Source organism: Mauremys mutica, chromosome 4 (genome assembly GCF_020497125.1).
Source record: "Mauremys mutica isolate MM-2020 ecotype Southern chromosome 4, ASM2049712v1, whole genome shotgun sequence".
Classification (NCBI taxonomy): Eukaryota; Metazoa; Chordata; order Testudines; family Geoemydidae; genus Mauremys; species Mauremys mutica.
In genome coordinates, this window is record NC_059075.1 from 50,054,727 (window position 1) to 50,079,032 (window position 24,306).

Genomic DNA, 24,306 nt, shown 5'->3' on the forward strand with positions numbered 1-24,306 from the left:
TTAATATAACTTCTCTGAGTTAGTGTTTTGTATTTGTTGCTGAGGTTGTGATTATATATATATATATATACATATACACACACACACACACATATATATATACATATACACACACACACACTTACACTTATAAATTTATTTATACATATGTATAAATACATTTCTCAGTTAAGTAATAAGATTTCCTTCCATTCAAATAAATTTCCAATATAACATGCAGCTGAATTAGGAATTAGGTTGTATATCATTTTCTCCATTAACAATGGCGCTCTAAGACCTATTAGGTCAGCCAGAAGTTTATAGAACTCCGCATAAAAAAATAGAAATAATTTTAAAAGCCTTTAATTGCAAGTTGTTTTATAAAATCAGCTCTGGAAAATGTAAATGTTCTAAGCTCCATGCGACTTCCAAAACAAAATAAATATTTATGAAAGTTCTCTCAGCAAGTTCATTTACCAGTTGGTATTTCTCTATATAGAACATTTACACCATCTTGTGGAGAAGAATGGCAAAGTAAATCTCTAAAAACTCAAACTGATACCAAGAGCTGTTTTAAAACTTATTAAAACAATACAAAATATTTACATTTCAGGATAAAATTAAACCATTATAATCTGTACATTTCATAAAACATCCAAAAATCAAGCTAACAGCAACCTCCTCTCATGACAATTTAGTGTCATAAGCATTTGTCTTTGTAGATGGGGAATGAAAGAACACAAGATTTGTATAGGATAGCTGCAGAACAATCTCAAGTCTTATCTTACAAAATGACAAAAATGAAAATTAGTGACAAAACTTAGATCTAATTTAAGACAAACTTTTGCATTAAGAGAAATAAAATTTACACAAAAAGTATAGGTTACAAACTTCTGAAAAACAGCCCTGCATAACTGAATTACCAGTATCTTAATAACTACAGCAACATTTTAAATAGTAAACGTTTTAAAAAGGTACTGCAATGTCAAAACTCCCAACCCTTCACAATAAACCTTCTAGATTTGTTTTAGATGAAATAGCTTCCAAATAAACTCAATATATAAAATAAGATTTTGATTAAGAAGTGACACTGTTACTAAATTTAAGAGTAAACTGAGAATGCAACTGTACTCTCAATAGTAAAAATGAAGTTTATTCTCTTACCAGTACATCATGCACTAATGCCTGGTATGTCCAAGTATGGTGTAGAGGAGTTGCTAAATCTATGTTTCTGTCAACAAGGACTAACAAAGGCCTTTGGAAGCTGTAAATAAAAGACATTTTGTCAGTAACTCTTTATACATATTTGGAAGAGTGTCTCAGTTTCTTCAGAAATATCATATATTCTTCGGCGTTTTTCTGTACTGCCAATTTCTTTAAAATCAGTGATACTCAGACCTCAGTGGTTCAGGAGGCAAATTAGCAATCAACATTACCCAAAAGAGCAACAGAATTGTGAATTCATTGTTTCATTTACTATGGTACTATATATTCATATTTAAACAACAGTAAAAGCATCCTGATTGGTTAATAATTTAGACTGGTTAATAATGAAATCATACAGTGTTTTAATATCACGTGCTGCAAAGAGCCGCAGGAAACACATTAAAGAGCCACTTGCGACTCGGGAGCCTGAGTATCATTGCTTTAAATATTATCCTGCAAATTGTATGTACTACCATGCTGAATTTACAACTTTAGGGAGTTAGGCTTAGGACATAATTAACTGAGAGAATTCACAAAGATAAGATTGAGACCAAGAAATCAACAATATAAAAAAAAAGACTGAAAGTTACATTAATATTCAGAATGATTATATTAGATTTGTCAACAGCTTTTGAAACTATTGACTCGTCCATGGAAAGTGGCGAGGTGGATGGATGAAATAGCTTGAGAGGGTTTGGTTTGTCTGAAAAAGATTCTAGTAGTAGTACTAGATCACTGTTTGTGTCCCACACCCCAAAAGGAACCTCACATCTGCAGTCACTCTCTAGGGCGGTCCATCATGCCACCTCTCCTGTCTGATTTGTATGTGACGCCACAAAGAGCTTATGGCTTGCATTGTCATTAACATGCTGATACTCAGCTCCTCTGTGAGTAAAATTTTCAAAAGGGCCTAAGTAGATTATGAGCCTAAATCTTATTGAAAATCAGTGAGATTTAAACTCCTAAAAGGGCATTTCTTCCTATTGCTGAAAAGGGGACTTCAGCACTTTTTGAAAGTTTTATCCTGTCTCCTTTTCAATGAACCCAAATGCTATTGTTTCATTACTCTCCAAGTGTCTGAAGACTAAGCTACAAACTCTGCCACGTCACTGTTTACCCTTTTCCCATCTCATTTATGAATATTTCCCCCATGTTAAAATGAACGGCCAGATCCTGCACAAATGCGTGTGCTGTATAAGCCAGAGTATAGTGGATTTGCAAACCACATACAAGTGAACAGGCTTCTGCAAGGGTATAACCTATATCACAATGCACTCCAGCTTATCCCCAACATATATCATATCATTGTTTCCCAGCACATAAAAAGCTACAGTGTGTGTACTGTGACTAGATTAATATATCAGTAACTCACATCCTTGTCAACAATGTAAGTGGCGTGACAACCATAATTAAACAAAAGCAGTTAATACAACTGCTTTATTAGGGACCGGAGAATGAGGAGCCAGGGCCGACAGGTTGAAATAGACCAGTGGACCCAGAGCAGTGTGCCACTACAAGCAATAAGAGTACCTAACTGAAAGTTTTAGCCTACAAAAACTTATACCCAAATACATTTGTTAGTCTCTAAGATGCCACAAGGACTCCTCGTTGTTTTTGCTGATACAGACTAACAGCTACCACTCTTAAAACTGAAAGACATTTATTGTTCTGTTAGTAAGAGGTGTCTTATGTCTGTGAAAGGCAATGCAAGATACTGTGTGTCACCAGGCCAATGATACATACATTATGAAGGCACCAAACAGAAGCAGCCTCACCACACAGTCCCAGGGCATAAAGATAAACAGACATGGAAAGTGGTCATCCTCACAGTCCCACAGGGGTAGATCAAGAGTAGTGGAAGAAAACAGTAGCTGCTAAATCCCCTCCTTCCCACCTCCAAAGAACGTAAATTCAAGTTGTTGGTAATGATCTTTAAAGCCTTTAATAATCCTGGACTGGGATATTAGAGAGACCATTTCGCTCCATACCTGCCTTGTGGCAATTAGGATCAGCTGGGAAGGACTTGCTGTTGGTCTGTGAGGCTGAAATAACCAAGACCAATGGCAGGACTCTCTGGGAGACTTAGTCTGCCTTTTTTATTACTGACTAAATAAAAGTAAGGTTATGAATATTTCTGAAAGCAACACGCCACTCATTCTCATTCTGTAAGTTGATATACAGTAACTCCTCACTTAACGTTGTAGTTATGTTCCTGAAATATGCGACTTTAAGTGAAACAATGTAAAGCAAATCCAATTTCCCCATAAGAATGAATGTAAATGGGGGAGGGGAGTCAGATTCCGGGGAAATTTTTTTTTGCCATACAATACAGTACTATAGTTGGGAGGTGCCCCCGCCTTACCCCACACAGGCACAGCCCACTGGCACTGGAGACAATGAGGGAGACAAGGAGGCTGAAGGTGCTGTAGGCTAGAAGAAGCATGTTGCGCAGCAGCAGTGGCAGCTTCCCCTACTCTGCAAGCACCAGGGGTGGGGAGGCTCAATCCTTGGCCCACCCCCACCCTTAACCTGCCTCTTCTCTCCCCTCCCCTTTACTCCACATGCCGCATCCTCTCTCCTTCTCCCTTCCCCCTGCCTGTAGCAATCAGCTGGCTTGCAGCATTCAGGAGGGAGAGGGGAGAAGAGAGGACTCAGCACGCAGGCTCCCCGCTCCCTCCTGCCTGCGGCAATCAGCTGGTTAGCAGCATTCAGGAGGCAGGGGAGGGAGGGGGAGCAAGCTTGCGTGCTGAGTCCTCATTCCTTCCCCCTCTTCCCTGAATGCCATAAGCCAACTGATTGCTGCAGGCAGGCAGGAGGGGGAGAAGGCGCTGATCCACGGGGTCTGCCGGCAGGCTCTGTGTGTGTGTGTGTGGGGGGGGTGCGCGTAGGGGAGATGATGGGGGGCTGCCAGCTGTGGACAAATCATGTAGCCAAATGATGTTACAGTGAAGCATTGCACCACTTTAAATGGAGCAAGTTCTATAACTGAGCAGGGACGTAAGATGTTAAGCAAGAGGACGTTAAGTCGGGAGTTACTGTAGTAGATATTTTTGCAGTAGATCTTCCTGGGTCTACAGTTGAATAAATGTTTGTCTTCTTTAATTACATGAAAATTTTTACCTCAGGATCTGAGGGCTACATTCTGTCTATCCATAGTGTTTAATCTGATGGGGTTTTTGTTCTATTAATATGAACTAACATTTATGAAGACTTCATAAAAGCAAGTTACTCTCAGGCATGAACCATGTCTTTGCATGTATCTGTACAATGTCTAGCTCAAGAGTCCCAAGCCAAATGTGGCCTTTTAGTGTTACTACAATAAATATATAAAGATAATGCAAAATAACTGTAGCACACTACCTGAATTGTCCAGCCCCAAGCGTGTCACCTGTGAAAAGACTGTTTCTGGCATCTCTTAGGTTCTCTCGGAGTTTCTTATCTAGTTTCTAAAAAATGTAAAGCATCTTTTTACACACCGGTGAGGTTAGCAATTCTCTCAACCAGTTTGTACAATGGACAAAGTTTAAGACAGATGAGCTTTTGCTGATATCAAGACAACAATTTTCCAAATTTTAGTTTTTCTAATACTTATGCTACTGCTTAAGTCACACCAACTTACTTTGGACACAGTTTCTCTTACTTGCCATATTGCTACCATGACAGTTCTGGGCAAATTCCTGATTTTCCAGACAATCCAAGTCCATCTTTAGTGGAGTCTCTCTCTAAGCACATATTAGTTAGATTAAAAAAAAGTGAAGAGAGTCATGCAGGTCTCAAAGTCAGGCACTTGAAAGATAGACAATGCTGGATTTATGGTTACTCATGCAAACTGAATTCTGCCTCCTTTACGTCCAACTTGTGCACTGAATAAGGCAAAGGTCCTGTGGAAAAAATGTGATTATGTAACTAAAGACTACCATAATGTATATGCACAAGGGGAAGAATTAAGTTTGCACGGATAACTGTAAATATGGCATTTCCCAGCTTTCAAATGGCAGGTGTTCCCACTACACTCTGCTATTTTGTTTACATTGTTATTGTTTTGGCATTCTGCCAAAAATTTTCCTAAGGATTAGAAGTGAGAAGGAAAATGATGATCTTAAAGTTTCTCTCTCAGCAACAGCTGAATGGAACTCATAGAACAAAGAAGAGGCACTTCTCTAGTCTGAGAGTTGTTTCCCCTTGCCAAATATCAAAGGTCTGCTGCTGTAAATAACAGAGGTGCAAGACCTTTTCTTTGATAAGATCACAAGAATATTTTATAATGGAAAATGTTAAGCAGACTGAATATAAGGATCTACTATCACCCTCTCTAGGATCTTGCAAACAAAACAAGTTCAATTTCCATGTAATTTTATATTCTATGAAAAAAAAAATCGCATCTCTAATCTGATGTCATTAAAGAGGTAAAAAATTGCAGCTGTAGTCTTGTGAAACATTTCAGATGTGCTATCGACTAAGTAACTAAAAACAACAGTGTTCTGTTTTGTTTTAAAGTCTTTCCAGCAGTCTCCAAGCTGGAGTCAGAAGTTCTACAACACTCCCTTTGTCATTTTGAGAGTTATTTAGATCTCTCCCTTTCTCCCTCCCTACCTCCGTTGATTTTTTTGTTTGTTTTTAAAGGAGGAGACAGATATAAAACAGACAAGTAACCTAGGTTCCCATTTGTAGACCTGAGGGGAAGACTGCTGCAATGAGGCATCAACTACCTGGGGCCAGCTCCAGGAGCAGGCTTGCAGAGGTGGCTTCAGCTGTCAAGGAAGTAATGAGGGAAAAGGTCTGGCCAAAGGAAAAGAGAGTCTAAAAGATCCATTCATTTTCTGTATATGTGCAGGGTATGGGAAGCCAAAAGAATTCAGCATAGGTCACTGCAGCTGCTTCACCACTCACTGTTGTCAAACTAAGGAAGAGTGAATCCTATAGGTCTGACAGCATACCACAACAGCTCTCACTATGCCAGCATTTGCTGCATTGGCACATTTGGGTCAGTCATATTTTAAGGTTGAAGTTGCTATTATTTCCATTCACATGGGAAAGATTCCTATTACCCTGTCTTAGCTGGATTTTGAAAGGCTGTTTTAGTCATTTATTCTCCATAGACTTTTCATAAGCCAAATGCAGATAAAATATTTTACCTACAGAATTTTAACATTATTCATAATAATGTGTCTAATTAGGTCATAAAAGGCATATTTAGATAAGGATAATTATAGCTGAAATTAAAGTTATATCAGCTTAAAGGAACAAATCTTTTCCATTACTAAGCAATACTGCAGTAAGTGAAGGATGCTTTCTCTAACCATTTATTAACAAAGCAATCAGCTACTGTACTCATTCTCCAATTACCTTTGCTTACTATTAGCTCATTCCCAATTTACATACACCAAAATACTTCACCCTATGATCACTGTACAAATTCTCATGGGATCCGGAGATCCAAACAAGCACATAAAAAACTATAACCATTAATTAAAAAGTATGACTTCAGTTATTTATACAAACATTTTACACAAGTCTAACTACCATCTGACACTGCAGGCAGGAATACGTTCCTAGGGTGCTATGTCTAGTGGAAAAGGAGAAGATGAGGGACCTTTTGGGCTGGAGAGAAATGTGCTCCTCCACCCATCAGAGCCTGCTTTTAAATGATTCTGTGTTTGTGTGACTAGTCACACAATTCTACAATGTGGCTCTGTAGAAGCAATGTCAGGAACGAGAACCTGGACATTTTCTTTCAGTTTTCCTCTTTGATGTTAAATGTTCAGGATTGTAAAAAATAAAAATAAAATGCTATTAGGAGATTTATTTGAAACACAATTTATTGTTTAAAACTCTTACCACTGCCACCATTTCTGCTGCAGTTCCTCTTGAGCATCTGATTATAGGAATAGCTCCTATTAAAAGATACATTATAATTTTCAGGTCATAAATAATTATACTGCAAAGCTGTGGTTTTTATTTTTAAAGCAACTGATTTGGGGTGCCAAATTTTCAAAACGCGCTGTCTAAGCTGTATATAAAGTAGTGGCTCTAGCAGTCATTTTCTACGAGATCACAAAAAATGGTTTATATCAAGGGCCGGCAACCTTAATTTAAGGTTTTGCATGCCAGTAATATATTTTAACGTTTTTAGAAGGTGTCTTTCTATAAGTCTATAATATATAACTAAACTATTTGTTGTATGTAAAGAAAATAAGGTTTTAAAAATGTTTAAGAAGTTTCATTTAAAATTAAATTAAAATGCAGAGCCCCTTCGACTGGTGGCCAGGATCTGGGCAGTGTGAGTGCCACTGAAAATCAGCTCGTGTACCGTCTTCGGCACGCGTGCCATAGGTTGCCTACCCCTGGTTTATATCAATACATTTAAACAAAGTATTATAAAAACACAGTAAGAATGATAAATACTTAAAATCATGTTATAAATATATATTAGCAGTACATTGAGAGTTACAGGGATTTAGCCAGTTAAAATATTTTAAAAAACCAGTTCTCTTACCTATTCCACATGTGGGTACTAAAAGTAGGGCTGTCAAGCGATTAAAAAAATTAATCGTGTGATTAATCGCACTGTTAAAGAATAATAGAATACCATTTATAGAAATGTTTTTGGATGTTTTATACATTTTCAAATATATTGATTTCAATTACTACACAGAATACAAAGTGTACAGTGTTCACTTTATATTATTTTTTATTACAAATTTTTGCACAGTAAAAAACAAAAGAAATGGTATTTTTCAATTAATCTAATACAAATAATGTAGTGCAATCTCTAACATAAAAGTTGAATTTACAAATGTAGAATTATGTACAAAAATATAACTGCACTCAAAAATAAAACATTGTATAACTTTAGAGCCTACAAGTCTACTCAGTCCTACTTCTTGTTCAGCCAATCGCTCAGACAAACAAGTTTGTTTACATTTGCAGGAGATAATGCTGCCCACTTCTTGTTTACAATGTCATCTGAAAGTGACAATAAGTGTTGGCATGGCACTGTTGTAGTCGGCGTTGCAAGATATTTACATGCCAGATGCATTAAAGATTCATATGTCCCTTCATGCTTCAACCACCTTTCCAGAGGACATGCGTCCATGCCGATGATGGGTTCTGCTCAATAGTGATCCAAAGCAGTGCAGACCGATACATATTCATTTTCATCATCAGAGTCAGATGCCACCAACAGAAGGTTGATTTTCTTTTTTGGTGGTTCAGTTCTGTAGTTTCCGCACTGGAGTGTTGCTCTTTTAAGACTTCTGAAAACATGCTCCACACCTCATCCCTCTCAGATTCTTAAACCTTGGATCGAGTGCTGCAGCTATCTTTAGAAATCTCACATTGGTACCTTCTTTGAGTTTTGTCAAATCTGCAGTGAAAGTGTTCTTAAAACGAACAACATATGCTGGGTTACCATCCGAGATTGCTATAACATGAAATATATGGCAGAATGTGGGTAAAACAGAGCAGGAGACATACAATTCTCCCCCAAGGAGTTCAGTCACAAATTTAATTAACACATTATTTTTTTAACAAGCGTCATCAGCATAGGAGCATATCTTCTGGAATGGTGGCCGAAGCATGGAGGAGCATACGAATGTTTAGCATATCGGCACTTAAATACCTTGCAATGGCGGCTACAAAAGTGCCATATGAATGGCTGTTCTCACTTTCAGGTGACATTGTAAATAAGAAGCCAGCCGCATTATCTCCCGTAAATGTAAACAAACTTGTCTGTTTTAGTGATTGGCTGAACAAGTAGGATTGAGTGGACTTGTAGGCTAGGAAGTTTTACATTGCACTCAAAAAACAAAAGTTACATAACAAAACAAAATCTACATTTTTAAGTTGCACTTAGTCATAATAAAGAGACTGCACTACATTACTTGTATGAGGTGAATTGATAAATACTGTATCTTTATCATTTTACAGTGTAAATATTTGTAATAAAAATAATAATAGAAAGTGAGCTCTATACATTTCGTATTCTATGTTGTAATTGAAATCAACATATTTGAAAATGTAGAAAAACATCCAAAAATATAATAAACTTCTATTGGTATACTCACTGCAGGGGAATATTTATTTATTAAAAAAATTTTTCCATTGGAATTTCAGGCTTCACCTATCATATAGTGAAGTTTTAAATGCATGTAAGTTGAAATGCTGAAGATTCAAGGGGCTTTGTAGATACACTTTACTTCTTGCCACAGAAACTAAGGCATTCAACAGGTTCAAAAAATCCTTCAAATTTCTGAGCGCCCTGGGGGATGCTAAACTCTCCTCCCCAAGAAGTTACAATTTTAGGCAGTGAAAAGGGAAGTAAATTTGAAAGCTGTCAATTTAGCACTTCAATGTTTATAATTTTAAGCATGTTAAATTTTACTCACTGAGTTGCTATTAAAATGGACATGTACACCTTTTAATAATTTCTTTGACAGTTATCCAGCCATTAATGACAAACATTGATATCTTGTATGCTATTTAACAAAACTTCTGTTAATCAGAAAAAACCCTGCCAATCTCTCAAAATCTCAGAATAAGAGAGATTTTATTTTGTTAGTTGTCATCAAGATTGGTTGTTTGTCATGGCAAAAAATGACAGTAATTTTATCATATGAAAAGGAGACGTCATGGAACAACATATCCTTTATTTTACAATATGAATTATTTAAAATATTTAACTAATATTTTCATAAAATTAAAAACACTCCATGACCAAGCTAGTTATGGTGCGCTACTGACCAGGAACTTTTATGAAAAATATTAAGGGTGGGAATTTCAAAATTGTTCAGCATTCGCCCAGTTCTGTTCCTAATTAAGCAGTTTCCAGCACGAAGCACTGAAGCAGGGGCATTTTTACCGATGACTTAAACAGGAGCAGATTTATGCCAACAATAAGCACTTTTGAAAAGCCCACCTTTGTGTCACAGATGTCATGACTATGACAAACAGAGGTTTAGAAATAGTTTAAAAAAATCTACAGTAGACTAGGAAAGCCTCTTCTATAACCTTCACAATTGCAAACACTGTGTAGGAAGTGGCTAAAATAATAAGGTAAAGGTTGTTGTGAATTATGAGATTGAGTTCAAAGAAAATCCAGTTTCAGTGAAAAATATTAAACTAACACCTTGCATTTCCTTTCCTATAGCACCTTTCATCCAAGAATCTCAAAACAAAATTTTTCAGACACTAAGACTCCGCTCTTATATGAGGTGGGAATTACTGCGTGTTCAACAGTGTTTTCAGAGCAACACACAGGTTGAGTGACTGGCCAAAGCTTTCATATCAAACAGAATCCAGGAGTCTTGCATTGACCCTACTTCCTCTCTCAGGCTGCATATGTGGAAGTTTAGAGACTTACAATATCTAATTGAAAATGCAGATCTCTTAGAAGAAACAGCGCACTGAGAAATATACTGGAAATTGTAAACTTACCCAGTGTAACAAAAAAGCAGAAGAGACTGTCAACCACAGTGTCCATAATGGCCTCCATTTCAGTGTCCGTTATATCTGGTCTGTTAATGGCTAAAACATTGTAAAATAAAGAAAAAAAAAGTGGAGTTACAGTCTAAAGCAATCTCTACAATACACAACACTCTCAGTGAGGAAATCTCCTACAGGAGCTGAACAGAGACTCTTAGTCATCAACACTGAAGAAGTGACCAAGTAAGAAAGCTGTGATGAAAGCCCCACTTAATGCTCCTGCTCCCAATTAATTTTTTAAAGACACGAATAATGGAAAAACGAAGAAATTCATTTTACTGATTAGATCAAAACCAATGTTGTGCAATCTTCCTCCTCTTCTCTTACAATACATGTCAACCCTGACCTGACCCTATTACTACACAGCTATGGGCGGAGACAGAGAATCAAGACAATGTGTGTGGTGATTTTGGACTAACGTCCACTTGGAAACCAGTTTCTCAAGGTGGGAGACACTGTGCTATCTACAGAATACAAATTCTGTATCTGTACAAATATTACAATATGTTATTTTATATATTAAGAAAGTTCCAAACTCAATTGTCTCTAACATATATAATAATTACTCCACTAATGGTTTAAAAACATTTTGCTATCAATGACAATCTGCATGCCAATTTTCTAATCCAGGGGTAATTCCAAAGTATTTTATAATATAGATAGGGAGATACACACACACAAACCTTCCCTATAGCTGCTCTACTGTAGCAGTAATACATTTTATCTTTAACTAATATTTCTGCTTCTAATATAAACAGTCTATTAGACAAGCCTGGCTACCAACTTCTGTTTATTTAGGACACTGTGGTAACAATCATCATTTGGCACAACAAACCTAAGCTGGTTATGTGTACATTTTCTTTTTCCTTTTTTGGTGGGGCAGGAAAAGATTGTGAAGTTAGTTTACTCTATTTCAGGGGTTCCCAAACTTGGTTCGTGGTTTGTTCAGGGAAAGCCCCTGGTGTGCCGTGAGACGCTTTGTTTACCTGAGCGTCTGCAGGTACGGCTGCTTGCAGCTCCTAGTGGCCGCGATTCACCGTTCCCGGCTAATGGGAGCTGCGGGAAGCAGTGGCCTGGCCCATGCCGCTTCCTGCAGCTCCCATTGGCCGGAAATGGCAAACCACAGCCACTGGGAGCTGCGAGCGGCCAGACCTGCGGATGCTCAGGTAACAAAAGAGTCTCGAAGCCCGCCAGGGGCTTAACCTGAACAAGCCACGAACCAAGTTTGGGAACCTGAATCTGAAAAATGTATTTGTTTAGAAATTAAGCAAAAGATTGGGTGGACCCATTCTAACAAGTTGATAAGGGAAAAGTATGTAATGACTGGTCATTGCTTAGACAACCCAAAGGACTCCTGTCATAATTAGAAAACTATCCTCTCTCTGATCTTCCAGACACCTTAGTAGATCGCTGGTATAAGGAAAAAAGCAGGGATCAAACATCTGCACCTCAGATTTTTAGGTGCTTCTGTACAAGAAGATATGTTCTCCATGACTAATACTTGAATAAATATGCAGCACGCACACATGCACAGAACTAATGAAGAGTGAATCTAAAAACTGACTTGTTAGCCAATTTAAGCTGGTTCCAACTCATTGGATTCTGGAATAAGAGTGTTTATACAAGGAGTTATTCAAGAATACCTGTTCCTCAATAACTCCATGTGTAAATAAGCCCTGTGAGAGTATGTACAAACCTATACAGAAAACCTCCGTAGTAGATTTTTCTATTTGGAGTACTAATTTCAATTTTTTTTTTTTTTTAAGAAATGTTCAATATTCTTAAAAAATGTCTAAATTTAAGACAGTAATCTTCTGCCGCTAAAAAAACTTATATAGTAACTCCTCACTTAAAGTCGTCCCAATTAACATTGTTTCGTGGCTGATCAATTAGAGAATGTGCTTATTTAAAGTTGTACAATGCTCCCTTATAACATTGTTTGGCAGCCACCTGCTTTGTCCACTGCTTGCTGGAAGAGGAGTCTGTTGGAGGCTTGGAACAAGGGGGATGGACAACCCCTCTATCAGCTCCCCTAAAGTTCCCTGCGCGGCAGCTGCCCAGCAGGCTATCAGTTGCCAGGCAGTTCAGCTGTCCCTCCCTCTCCTGCCCTCTGTCTTGGAGCTGCTCCCTCCTCCCCCCAGTCCTTTACCCAATTTCCACAGAGCGGCAGGAGTGGAAAGAGAGGGGAGAAGAGGACACGACAGGGCTCAGCACAGAAGGAGCTTGCTGGATTTAACATCCTATTAACATGTATCTGAATAGTTTTGAATCTCACTTCTAGTTAATTCTTGTGAAGTCAGATTAACTGATCATAGAGATCTCTTTTGGCCTTATATCAGATAAAGATTTTAGATTTATTTATCTGCTAAATTAGAAATCCTCAGTTACAGGACAGAAGTCATTTAAGATTATTAGATATTGTTTTGATTTCAGAGTAAGCTTAAATTTAGCTATTCAATGGTAACAAATGTTATACAAATGAAATTTTACCTACCACGATAAGAGATGAGCTCCTTATTTTGATTACACAATACAAACATATCATCTTCCAAAGTAATGAAATTGAGATACTGATCAAAGACCTACAAATGAAGGGACAAAAAAGAATTAGATAGCTTCATGGAGTTTAGTTCCACCAATGGCTATTAGCCAAGATGGTCAGGGATGCAACCCAATGCTTGGGATGACTCTAAATCTTTGACAAGCAAGGAGGGGAAGACAGAGGTGGAGCACTCCAACTGCTCTGTTCTGTACACTCCTCTGAAGTTCAGATACTGGCGACTATCGGAGACCAGATACTGGGCTAGATGGACCATTGGTCTGACCCAGAATGGCAGTTCTTATGACTAAGGCTGCAATTTAGTCATGGAATCCACGGAATCCATGACTTCCAAAGACCTCCATGATTTGAGCCAATGCCGGATGGGAGCTGCAGGATCCCTTGCCACTGACCCCCCCGCCACTCCCAGCCACCCTGGGTGGCTGAGGGGGGTCCCAGAGCTCCTGGCTGCTGCTGGCAGCAGGGGGAACCCCCACAGCTGTGGGACACTGCAGCTCAAAGCCCCCAGCAGAGGGGGACCCTGGAGCTCCGAGCCCCCACAGGTGGTAGGGGCCCTTGAAGCTCCCAGCCACGCGCAGCTGCCCAGGCTCCCCATTTTGTTACAGATATTTTTAGTAAAAGTCAGGGACAGGTCACAGGCTTCTGTGAATTTTTCATTATTGCCCGTGACCTGTCCCTGACTTTTACTAAAAACATCCATGAAAAAATCTTAGCCTTAATGATGACAATCATTACAAGATGCTAATAATAAAGTGCGAAGCTGTCTTGTCTTAAACGTACATTCATGACTTGTTCAGTTTCAGATTAAAGCTGTAACAATACCAGATTTCTATCTATAATAACTACAGCATAATTTATAAGGCCTGACATTCAAATAAAGAAACTGAATAAGATACAACTACAGCTGAAATATCTTAGAGGGTGCTGTTCAGAACTATTAAGAATAAACAAATATTAAAATGTTTCTAGGGCACTAATCTACTAATAAAAGCTATAAAATTTGGCTTTTCCTTTTGTTGAGGTGCTTAGCACTCAATCTGGCTGCACTGAAAGATGTTCATCTTCACAAAATGATGAAATAATTTCATAAATAAATAACCCTAAACTTATCATGAGCTTGCTGTATAACACTTTGTTTATTCCTATGTTCAGAAAAATAATAATGGAAAATACAAATATCTAGGTAATGCATAAAAGGGAGGAAACAGATGTTTGAGCACTGAAGCCAATGTAGATATACCAATTTACACAAACTGAGGATGTGGCTATTAAAGTTTAACTAGTAGTTCTTATTTGAGTTGAATTAAAAATTTGGTAACTGCTCCTCTCTCCCCAATTGTAAACTATAAAAATAAGGAGAAAAAGGGAATAATGTGATCTGAAATATGAAGAGAGTTATTCAGAAATATACAACTTTGATATGTCTGCTGCACATCAATCTTTACTCTAAGTTTCCTCCTTTTTTATAATTTAGCAGATAATTTTAAATATAATTTGTGCATGGATTGTCTGTCCATTCCAGTTGTACATTCTCTATTTCCAACAAAGATTGCAATCACAAGTTATGTATGTCACTTTGGGAGCAGAAAAATGAAGCTAAAAGGATATATGGCATTAGGTCAGCCCAAATGAAAGGAACATTTATATTTCATTACTATTTTAATCCTAAATGCTTTGTGAAACATTAAAAAATGCATTTTTAAAAAGTGAAGGTCCTTTAATATCATAGCCTTCAGAAATTTCTTACCTTCGCTACTTGTGTTACTGCACTAGCCCCTAAGGCAGCATTTGCAATATCTTCCAGTTTACTTCTTGAAATGGCAGAAATAAAATTTAAATAATAAGATTCATAAAGCTGATTTCGAAGATCCTGAAAGCAAAAATTAATAGCTTTTACTCTCAATAGGTACTTAAGAGCATCTAGCTAAAAATGAAGATACTTCTTAAAAATCCGAGAATTTTTATTACCTAGTGTTCTAGTTATTGAAATTAAATAATTCTGGTGTGCTTAGAGGAGTGTTGATACATAAAAACATTGTATTGCATATTAACTGAGGTTGCAAGATTCAGGGATAGTTAGGAAACTAAAGAAGAAAATAATATATTTGCTGGTATGTAGGAAAAGGCCCTAATCATTAAATAAAGGAAGATGGTGAGAATAAGAAGTTATAAGACAAGAATGTAATGTGTGAAGAATGCATGGTTCAAAACGTAATTAATAAAACAAAAGGCTGCAGTAACAAGACAAAGAAAAACTGTCATAAAAGAAGCAAGCACATTCCCATTGTTCTGCAGGTAAGCAAGGAAGGGGAGTAGGTAAGAAAGGAAGGCTTTGGAGGAAGGACAGCATCAGTGATAAACTGCTTCAAACCGGTTTTTGCTCAAGCTAGCAAGTTAACTGAAGTGTATAAAGAGCCATGAATCTGAAGGTTCTTTATCAGAACCACTCCAATCGTGCTGGGACAAATCAGGATGAAAGGACAATTCTCTGGTCTGGTCCATCTGTGAGTATAATTGATCAAATCCTTACAGATGTGTGTTACTGTATTGGATGTAGTACACTGCTTATTATTTAGGGGTTTTTTTAGGCACATGTAAAGCAATGACACAAATATCATCTGGCCTTTGGACTTAAAGGAATTTATGTGGTAATAATGTCTGGTGGTGTCCTGAATTAATATTCATACATAATAATTCCAACACTGGACACATAACATACCTAACACAAAACATCAAAAGCAAGGAAATGAAACTTAAGCTATTCAACAATGCACGTCTCTACTATTCTACCCAAATACAGACTGCACCACAGAGCATAACCATCAGGGATGCCTATGTTCAAATCACCCTCTTCCCACAACTACATTCCCCCTCCCGACTTTTGCTCTTTCTTAAAGTTCTGGGAAACATCAGCTTCACAAATTACAGTTTGGATACAGAAATATTTTTATAAGAGAATTCCTTTTTGTGGCAAATATAGATTAATACATGCAGTATGTTAAAATTTGGGAAAAGGTGCATTCATAAACTCACATGAATTAGATATGGACTACTATTTCAAACATTAAGTGTGCAAAGTAGTTACCTGGCACATTCTGTCAATATTTTCTTCTGTTGGCATTACAAAGTATACTGCTGGAACATCTGGAATAGGATCTCGATCAGAATGCAAAAGCCTAAGGGAAAATCAAAACTAAATTGACTTTCCAGTTACTGTTGCTTCTCTTCCTATTCACTCAACACTATGAACATCAGAAAATAAAATGTTTAGTATGACCTCCTGCACATCCAATTTTCTAGAATTCCGCTATGTCTTATGAAGCTTGATTTCATCAATGTCACCATGCACACACAATGGTCAATTATTTCAAAAATAAAAAAAATTACTTGCTAGACAAACACTAACCCTAAATTAACAGTTGAGAGCTCCAGGGTAGCAAGCGGATATTGCTAAGTTCTGTCTCTCTGAAGGATAAGGAGGAACTGAGAGGTGATTGGGCCCACTTTACATAGGATATACATACATCCTCAACATGCCCTTGACAAAAAAATCCTCTCTCATGAACATGCAAACCCACAGTGGGATCGAGGTGGATAAATACTTGAAGAAGAATACTGGGTTATTTTAATTTATTTATTTGAGAGGGAGTCCCTCCATCTTCCACTGCGTAGGAAATTCTTCTGACTAGTTTGATAACTTTACCCATCCTTTAGCCACAATACTCCTACTGGATTTTGGGCAGGGGTAAGAACAGAATCTTCAATTACATTTTTAAAAGCGCCTTTGTATTTTGTGTACTGATTCAAAAGACTTTGTATGTGATTTTTCAGAATATAAACAACTGGAGTTGTTGATACATGGTTTGAAGTATAAGTAAACAGATATAACTAACAAATGTATGCACAAAGTACTCACAGATGTAAGGTGATGCCCATGTCTCTCAGCTCTTTCACTGACAGCAAAGGAGAGATGATATCTTGGCCAAACCTGTCATAAATGAGAACCTATAAAACATAGGATGAAAATGTTAAAATATTTCTTAATATGAAAATTTTATTAAATGTTGTAAGTTCTTCCATTCCTATCATTACTGTTTACCAAGAGACAATAAAGAAGAATAAGAACAAATGAGCAGCAAAAAAGAAAGATGGAGAAATCTTGCCAGAATCAGTGCTTCATGTCAGTCAAACAGGAAGCTCTACCCCCAGAAAAGTAATTATTGTGAAGTGCAAAAGTATCACAAAAAGGTCAACTCCTCTGACCTGAAAAAAAAGAGAACTGATGGTACAGGCCTGAGTGGAAGAAGAGAAGGAAAGTACCATTTGGGGGGGAATTAAAATTATTCCAGAATGCCATATTGAAAAAATAGCAATGAAGGAATCTTGGGCTCCGCTTGCCCTAGATTTACTACTTTAAAAATTCAGTTTCTTCCTTTGAATTCCTCTTTCCCATTTCTACCTATTTAATTATGAATTTTTGCCAGTGCTTGCCCTCATGTTACAAGTGAGTCTTTGTCACTGGACCCCAAATAGGTCCTAAGTTTCTTTCACTTAGTTTCTTCTCAGGGTCTCACTTAAAATATATAATAGGTTTTCCTAGAACTTCAGTTAGGCATTGCTTCCTAAAGATGCTGTACTTTTAAACATGTATCTTTTCCATCCACCAGAATGTGCAATTCTCGATATGAATAATACATAGGATAAAAACCCTTAAAGAGTAAAATAATTTAAATACAAGAACAGCACAAACACTACTGACAACACAAAGGAGAAAAGGCTAGGCATTGTTTAAAGAGAATTACACAGTCTGCTACGGTTGTTCAGTTTTTCCTATGCACAATGGCCAAATATATCACATCATAATTAGGTTGTATGTATATCACTGGAAACTTGGCCTGAAAAAGGTGACTTTTTCATGACAAATTTTCAGAAGATAATTGGTGAAAGTAATCAAACTATGTGCAACCAAGTGTCTAAATTAAAATTAAAACTTTTTTAAAGGAAACGTATACACTTCCTATGATTTGTTACTACCTCACCCCCAATTCTACTCTTTTGCACCAATAGTTTAATTTCTTTACATTTGAAAACAAACTATAGTATTTTAATAATTAAAAAAGCGTAAGCCCAGTTGAAAGATAAAGTGCCTATAAAACGTTAATTTTCTCAAAGCCTGACAAATTGTCAGAAATGGCAGGTTACTACTATAATATACCATAAACACTTGGTCTGATGTTTACCTAACAGTTGCCAGATTTTTACCTCCAATTAGTTAAAATCTGATAATCTAAATTTTGGACGTGCTATAAGGATGTCTTTTAGAATAAGTCAAGTAGTTTCTCTTACCTTCCATACAGGTTCTCCTGTGCTGTTTTTAATAGGGGGAAGATTAAAATTCAACATACGCTTCAAGGCCACTGAAAAATAGTGCAATAAAAACATCCAATTACTACTATTGTTAGTTTTACTTTTTTCCTTGATAACCTTTGAGACCAAATATGTTTCCAAGAACAAAAGATTCTTTTGTAATTTAGTTCAGTACTGGTTTTTGCCAAAGGTCCAAAGCAAGACGACACAATTTTTATTCCTTTTTTCCATAGACTTTAAGGTCAGAAGGGACCATCATGATCATCTAGTATGACCTCCTGCACATTACAGGCCATAGAACCTCACCCACCCACTCCTGGCTGAGTTACTGAAGTCCTCAAATCATGATTTAAAGACTCCCACTTACAAAGAACCCATCATTTACACTAATTTAAACCTGGAAGTGACCCGTCCCCCATGCTGCAGAAGAAGGCAACCCCCCCCGCCTCCAAAACCCAGGGTTTCTGCCAATTTGACCTGGGGGAAATTTCCTTCCCGACCCCAAATATAGCAATCAGTTAGAACCTGAGCATGTGGGCAAGACCGACCAGCCAGACACCTGGAAAAGAATTCTCTGTAGTAACTCAGAGACTTCCCCATCAAGTATCCCATCACTAGCCATATAATCTTTGAGATAAATTCATGTTGAGATCTATTGTTCTTGACTTATGCAGTTCAACTAACTATTGCTGACAGAATGAAAAAAGTTTTTAAACCTGAAGACAGAATCTCTTCTTCCTATCAGTCGGACAAATTGTAGCCTCATGAGAATGTTGTTAATTAGAACAGCTGTCCATTAGATCTATGGCTTCCCCCATCTCTTAGCAAGTTTCCATCTTTTAACAAGGAAAGTTACCTTTCTAGTATTTCATATAGCAGGAAGAACCCCAAACATAAGGGCCAAAAAGTTTCTTAAGATAATCAAGGCAGACTACAGTAATTCACAGATGGTGGGCACTGCCATATTGAAAAGTGGGAGCACACTGGAATATGTGCGCTTTTAAAGAAAAAGTAGTAATAGCAGGTAAATTTAGAACTAAGAAAAAGGAAATATTTCACACAGCATGCTGTCTGGAATTCACTCTACAGGTGGTGAGCAAGTTAAATACTGTGAGTGGATTTTAGAAGATGGAAGATTGGATAGCCAAAGGAAAGAAGATATTCATAAATTACTGAAGTTTAGAATTAAAATACATTTATGTATTGAAAAATGCTTAATTTCTGACTCAAGCAACAAATCAAATTTTAATATACCAACAAGGATATACTAAAATAAATCTGACAATACCAAAAGAATGCTGAAGATTATGTGGGCAGAGGCACTCTTACCACCATTTCTGGTGGAGCCCCACAAAAATGTGGACAGAAAAATAAAAATTAAATAAAATATTACTACTTCAGCTTCCTGCAGCCACAGGAGGTTGCCGGATGTGGGTCTGGTCTCCCCTGTACTGCTAGGAGCGCCCTGAAGCCGGGGGCGGTACTCAGAGGTGGGTCTGATCTCCCCCCCGTGAGTGGCCATGCAGGGGAAGAATAAGTCCTGTCCCTCCCCAGCCTGGCCAGGGCCATCAGCTAGGAGCCCCCAGCTAAGGTGCTCCCAGCAGCACAGGGGCGATAAGACCCACCTCCAGGAACCTCCTGTGGCTGAAGAAAGTTCCGGGAGTGCTGCCTTCAGATCCCAGCTCTGAAAGCAGCGCAGAAGTGAGTGGCAACCCTGTGACTCTCCCTACAACAGCTCTGCAATGTCCCTTCCCCCCTTCCGGGTCAGAACCTGCACACAACACCAAGAAGTTTCAGATGTAAACATCTGAAAACATGAAATTGACTAATTTTCAAATCCTATAGCTGTGATATTGACCAGAATGGACCTGAATTTAGTAGGGCCCTATAAATAAGTTACAGGTAACTTCTTTGAGGAGTCTAAAATCTAAATTAAGACTAACCACATTGAGAAACAGTAGGCGAGGATACTGGGAGATGAAGATTACATCAGTCAAAGTTCATAAAGTGTACTCTGTACTCTGCTGTACCTTTTTAGTTGCTCTGGATTTTTACAATTAAATTAAATTAAATTAAATTAATGAGGATTCATGGATTGTGTCCAGAGCAGAAGAAAACGTGGAATTTAGTGACACCGACTGAAATGAGTAATGAGGAGAAATGCAGGAGGAGGAGGAGGTTGTACAGCAGAAAGGATCAAAGATGACAACTAAATAAAGCAACATTGAAGGATGGAATTGCTTGTAGTTTAAGGAAATAAAAGAATATCAAACTGCACTAGAGTAGGTACTGGTTGAAGGGATAAAACAGGAGAAGAGATTAAGGCACAGAAAGGGAATAAGTCCTGAAGGAGATCTTGAATTCCTGTATAGGCTACAGTAAGTAGTTTGAGATGGTTAGCATAGAAAATGAGGAAGATGATTTTAGAAACAATGTGTTGAATAAACTCGCAGGGCACCAAGGATACCTGAAAAGCAATTATTGCAATTGTCAAGATGAGAGATGACCAGAAGATGAACCAAGGTTTTGGTGAAATCACTAGCAAGGAAAAGAAATAAACAGGATTATAATGAAACATGCTTCCCGTTCTAACAGTACATTCCAACAGATGGCTCAAGGCTCTACAAAGATGGATTACTCATTCGATTTTCCCTCATTTTTATATATATGGTTAAATGACAACAGATAATTGAAACTTCAGTGTTATTGCTGCTGCTCAGTTTTGAGAAGTTACAGAATGAAAATTGACTAAAAAGTCTTGTGCATTTTCCTTTTTTCCAGTTTTTAATTCATCAACAAGTGTAGAAGAAGCACATCACAGAGACATTAATGTCTAAGAAAAGGTTGATTAATTAGCCTTATTATCAATAGTAGTTCCCTCTAATGTTCATCCTAGTTTTAAGACTCATGTTTTCTACCTCCTGACTCTCCAGGACTCATATGCCTCCTATGTCTTTTGTTTAATCCTAACAGCAAATTCATGTAAGAAAGATGTGTTCTTTTGATGTCAAACCATATTTTATGTCTGCTCCGGTCACATATAGTCACAAAGAGAAACTGATTCCAGAAGACAGCAAACGTAACCTACCAACCACCTTCTTTCCCATAATTTATGCCATCTCATCCATTCACTAGTCTACTTAGTTTGCAACAGCAACGCCAAAGCCTGGCGATTTTGGTGCCCTTGGCTCGCCACAATTGCGATTTTATTTACATTTCAGAAAAGTCTCTGCAGTATAGTCTTCCTCTGTCGCATTAACGGTCCAGGAAAGCCCATTCTTAACCACTTCCAGCCACCGGACTCGCTGGGACCTAACAGGTACCACCTAGGTGAGCTCCAATCCGCGGCAGAGTCGGGGCCACTCTTGGGACAGCGGATCAGGGGCGGGCCGAGCTCCGTGGTGCGTTGGGGTAACAGGAACAGAGGAGGCGGCGGACAGCAGAGGGGCGGTGGCTGGGGTCCCTGGGCGAGGTCCCCCCTCCCAAGCCAGCGTTACACGAAGGGGGGGGGAGCGCCAGGCTTCACAGCCCCACCTACAAACAATGAATGCCCGGACCTGGGGGGCGGGCCCCGCGCTGCCACCCCTTTGCCCGCGGGAGGGGTGTGTGAATCCCCCGCTCCCCCAGCCACGGCCACAACTGCCGGCCGCTGCACGCCCCCCCTTACAGCCACAGCTGCCGCCCGGCCGGGGGCCGCAAATCCCCTGCTCGCGCCGCCGGACGGGAAAGGCTACAGCCACGGGCCGAGCCCCCGGCAGGGGCTAGAAGGGAGAGCGCCTCACCTGTCTGCTTCTCCCGGATACCCGCCGCCATCTTCACGGCCAGCCCCGCCCACCTCCGCGTACGCACCAGCCGGGCGACGTGGCGCGTCGCCGCACTCAGTGCCCGCCGCCTGGCCCCGCCCTCGCCGCCTGGCCACGCCCCCGAACCCTGGTCAGAGAGGCGGGGAGCCGAACCCCCACAGCTGGCGTGCGCGGCTCTGTTCATTTCATCACAGGGGAGTTGTTTATTTCACCTCCTTAAGCGGAGAGCTGCCCCGCTATAAGCCTTACCCTGGAGCCCGCTTTTCTAATGAAGAGAAATCGCACCTGCCCTTAGCATAGAGAGGAGAGCCTGCGCGCCTGTTGAATAAAGACGGATTGTGTAGGAACCAGTGTGAAAGCCATGAACAGAATGAAATTACCAATTCCAGGATCCAATACTCCATCCTGGTTGGGGAGGGGCACTAAAATTAGTGTTAATAGCGTGTATAGGGAAAAATAGCCTATGCTCGTGTACGAAAAGGATAAAACACACCCTGGATGAAAGGAAAGCGGTTATGTGACCACATCTTAAATACCACCACTTCCTATCTTTGATTCTGCAACCAGAATGCTCTTTTAACATTTTATATTTCACCCATAGCTACTATGAAATTAGTTGTTAGCATAGCTGTATTAGGAAAGCAGTCTGCAAAACTCCTTTAGCTACCCTCTTTTGCAAGTCATCCCAGTATCTCCAACTGCACAAAGTACAATTCTGCTTCATATTTATTAGAACATCACCTTGGTTAAGCAATGGCTTGTCAGCCCATTGGACAGTTGCTTAAGTCTATGTCTAATTAGACTGACATACTTTATGAGCAGTTATAAAAACGCTATTAGCAGTGGACACAATTGACACCCAACAAAGAAAGCTTCAAACACTCAAATACATGGTTCTGTCAAACCTATTTTTATGCAAATTAAGTCAGATGATCAAGGATACCTCCAAGGTAGTGCATTTCTTGAATGGTTTGTCACCTTTGCTTTTGATCTACTAATCAAATAGTAGTTAATTTTTAATTAGACTGTATTCATGAAATTAAATGTATTCAATAGCTATTAGCCAGGATGGGCAGAGATGGTGTCACTTGATGATTACCACTTCTATTCATTCCTTCTGGGGCACCTGGCATTGACCACTGTCAGAAGACAGTATAACATGCTAGATGGACCTTTGGTCTGACCCAGTATGGCCGTTCTTATGTTCACTGAATATTTAAAATCTATGGCATGCAGGATGCAATGGGGAGAAAGCGATTCTGAATGGCACAGGGATAGTCAGGCCAGGGAATGTGGCTGGATATTAAAAAGCCTACGGGACTTAAGGACTGCAAGTTAATGGGACTTGTGCTCAATGGGAGTTAGGTGCCTAAATACCTTTGAACATCTAGGCCTTAGGCACTTTCAGAAATTCCACCCTGTGCCTATCATTATGTGATATATTATGTGATGGATGCTACATAAATCCCACAACCAAGACATTTTCAAAATGAAAAAATGAAGTTCAACTGCTTTTGAAGAAAATACACATTTAATACAACTGCTTACTAACTGAATCATTAGTTACTTTATTGCACTTCAAACATTTTATACACATAACAGTTGTCTCCCAAAATTAATGTATTTACTTCATGGAGCAATACTGACATATAGCTGTTAAGTATGTTACTTGAAGCTGCAACAGATTTCAGGCATTGTACCCCACAGCTATGGCAAAAACCAAAGCCAAAAATTTACAAAATTGCAAGTTCCATAATGCATATTATTATACATAACGGATGTTAGTTTTTCTAAACATTCACTTTGTGTTACATAAAACGCTAAATGCTGCACTTTTTACCAGAGAACATTAATATTTCCACAATTCAGATATTCTATTTTCTTTTAGCAAACCAAAATATATAACAT

General features: G+C 38.6%; 1 protein-coding gene across 2 annotated transcripts in view; it reads right to left on the reverse strand.

Annotated features, from left to right (window-relative positions):
* The window catches only part of SCFD1 (sec1 family domain containing 1), a 129,265-nt gene extending 106,808 nt beyond the window's left edge, over positions 1 to 22,457 (reverse strand). The window contains exons 1-10 of one of the 2 annotated variants that reach the window (XM_045015045.1): positions 22,378 to 22,457; positions 18,575 to 18,645; positions 17,145 to 17,233; positions 16,314 to 16,404; positions 14,976 to 15,098; positions 13,163 to 13,250; positions 10,621 to 10,710; positions 7,024 to 7,079; positions 4,546 to 4,631; positions 1,144 to 1,243 (exon numbers count right to left, since the gene is read on the reverse strand). In XM_045015045.1, coding sequence (XP_044870980.1) covers positions 1,144 to 1,243; positions 4,546 to 4,631; positions 7,024 to 7,079; positions 10,621 to 10,710; positions 13,163 to 13,250; positions 14,976 to 15,098; positions 16,314 to 16,404; positions 17,145 to 17,233; positions 18,575 to 18,645; positions 22,378 to 22,408 — 825 coding nt within the window. In that variant the 5' untranslated portion in view covers positions 22,409 to 22,457. Of the gene's footprint in view, positions 1 to 1,143; positions 1,244 to 4,545; positions 4,632 to 7,023; positions 7,080 to 10,620; positions 10,711 to 13,162; positions 13,251 to 14,975; positions 15,099 to 16,313; positions 16,405 to 17,144; positions 17,234 to 18,574; positions 18,646 to 21,809; positions 22,014 to 22,377 lie in introns of those variants that run through there. The other variant, XM_045015047.1, reaches the window with a different exon arrangement.
* Positions 22,458 to 24,306: the final 1,849 nt, after the last annotated feature.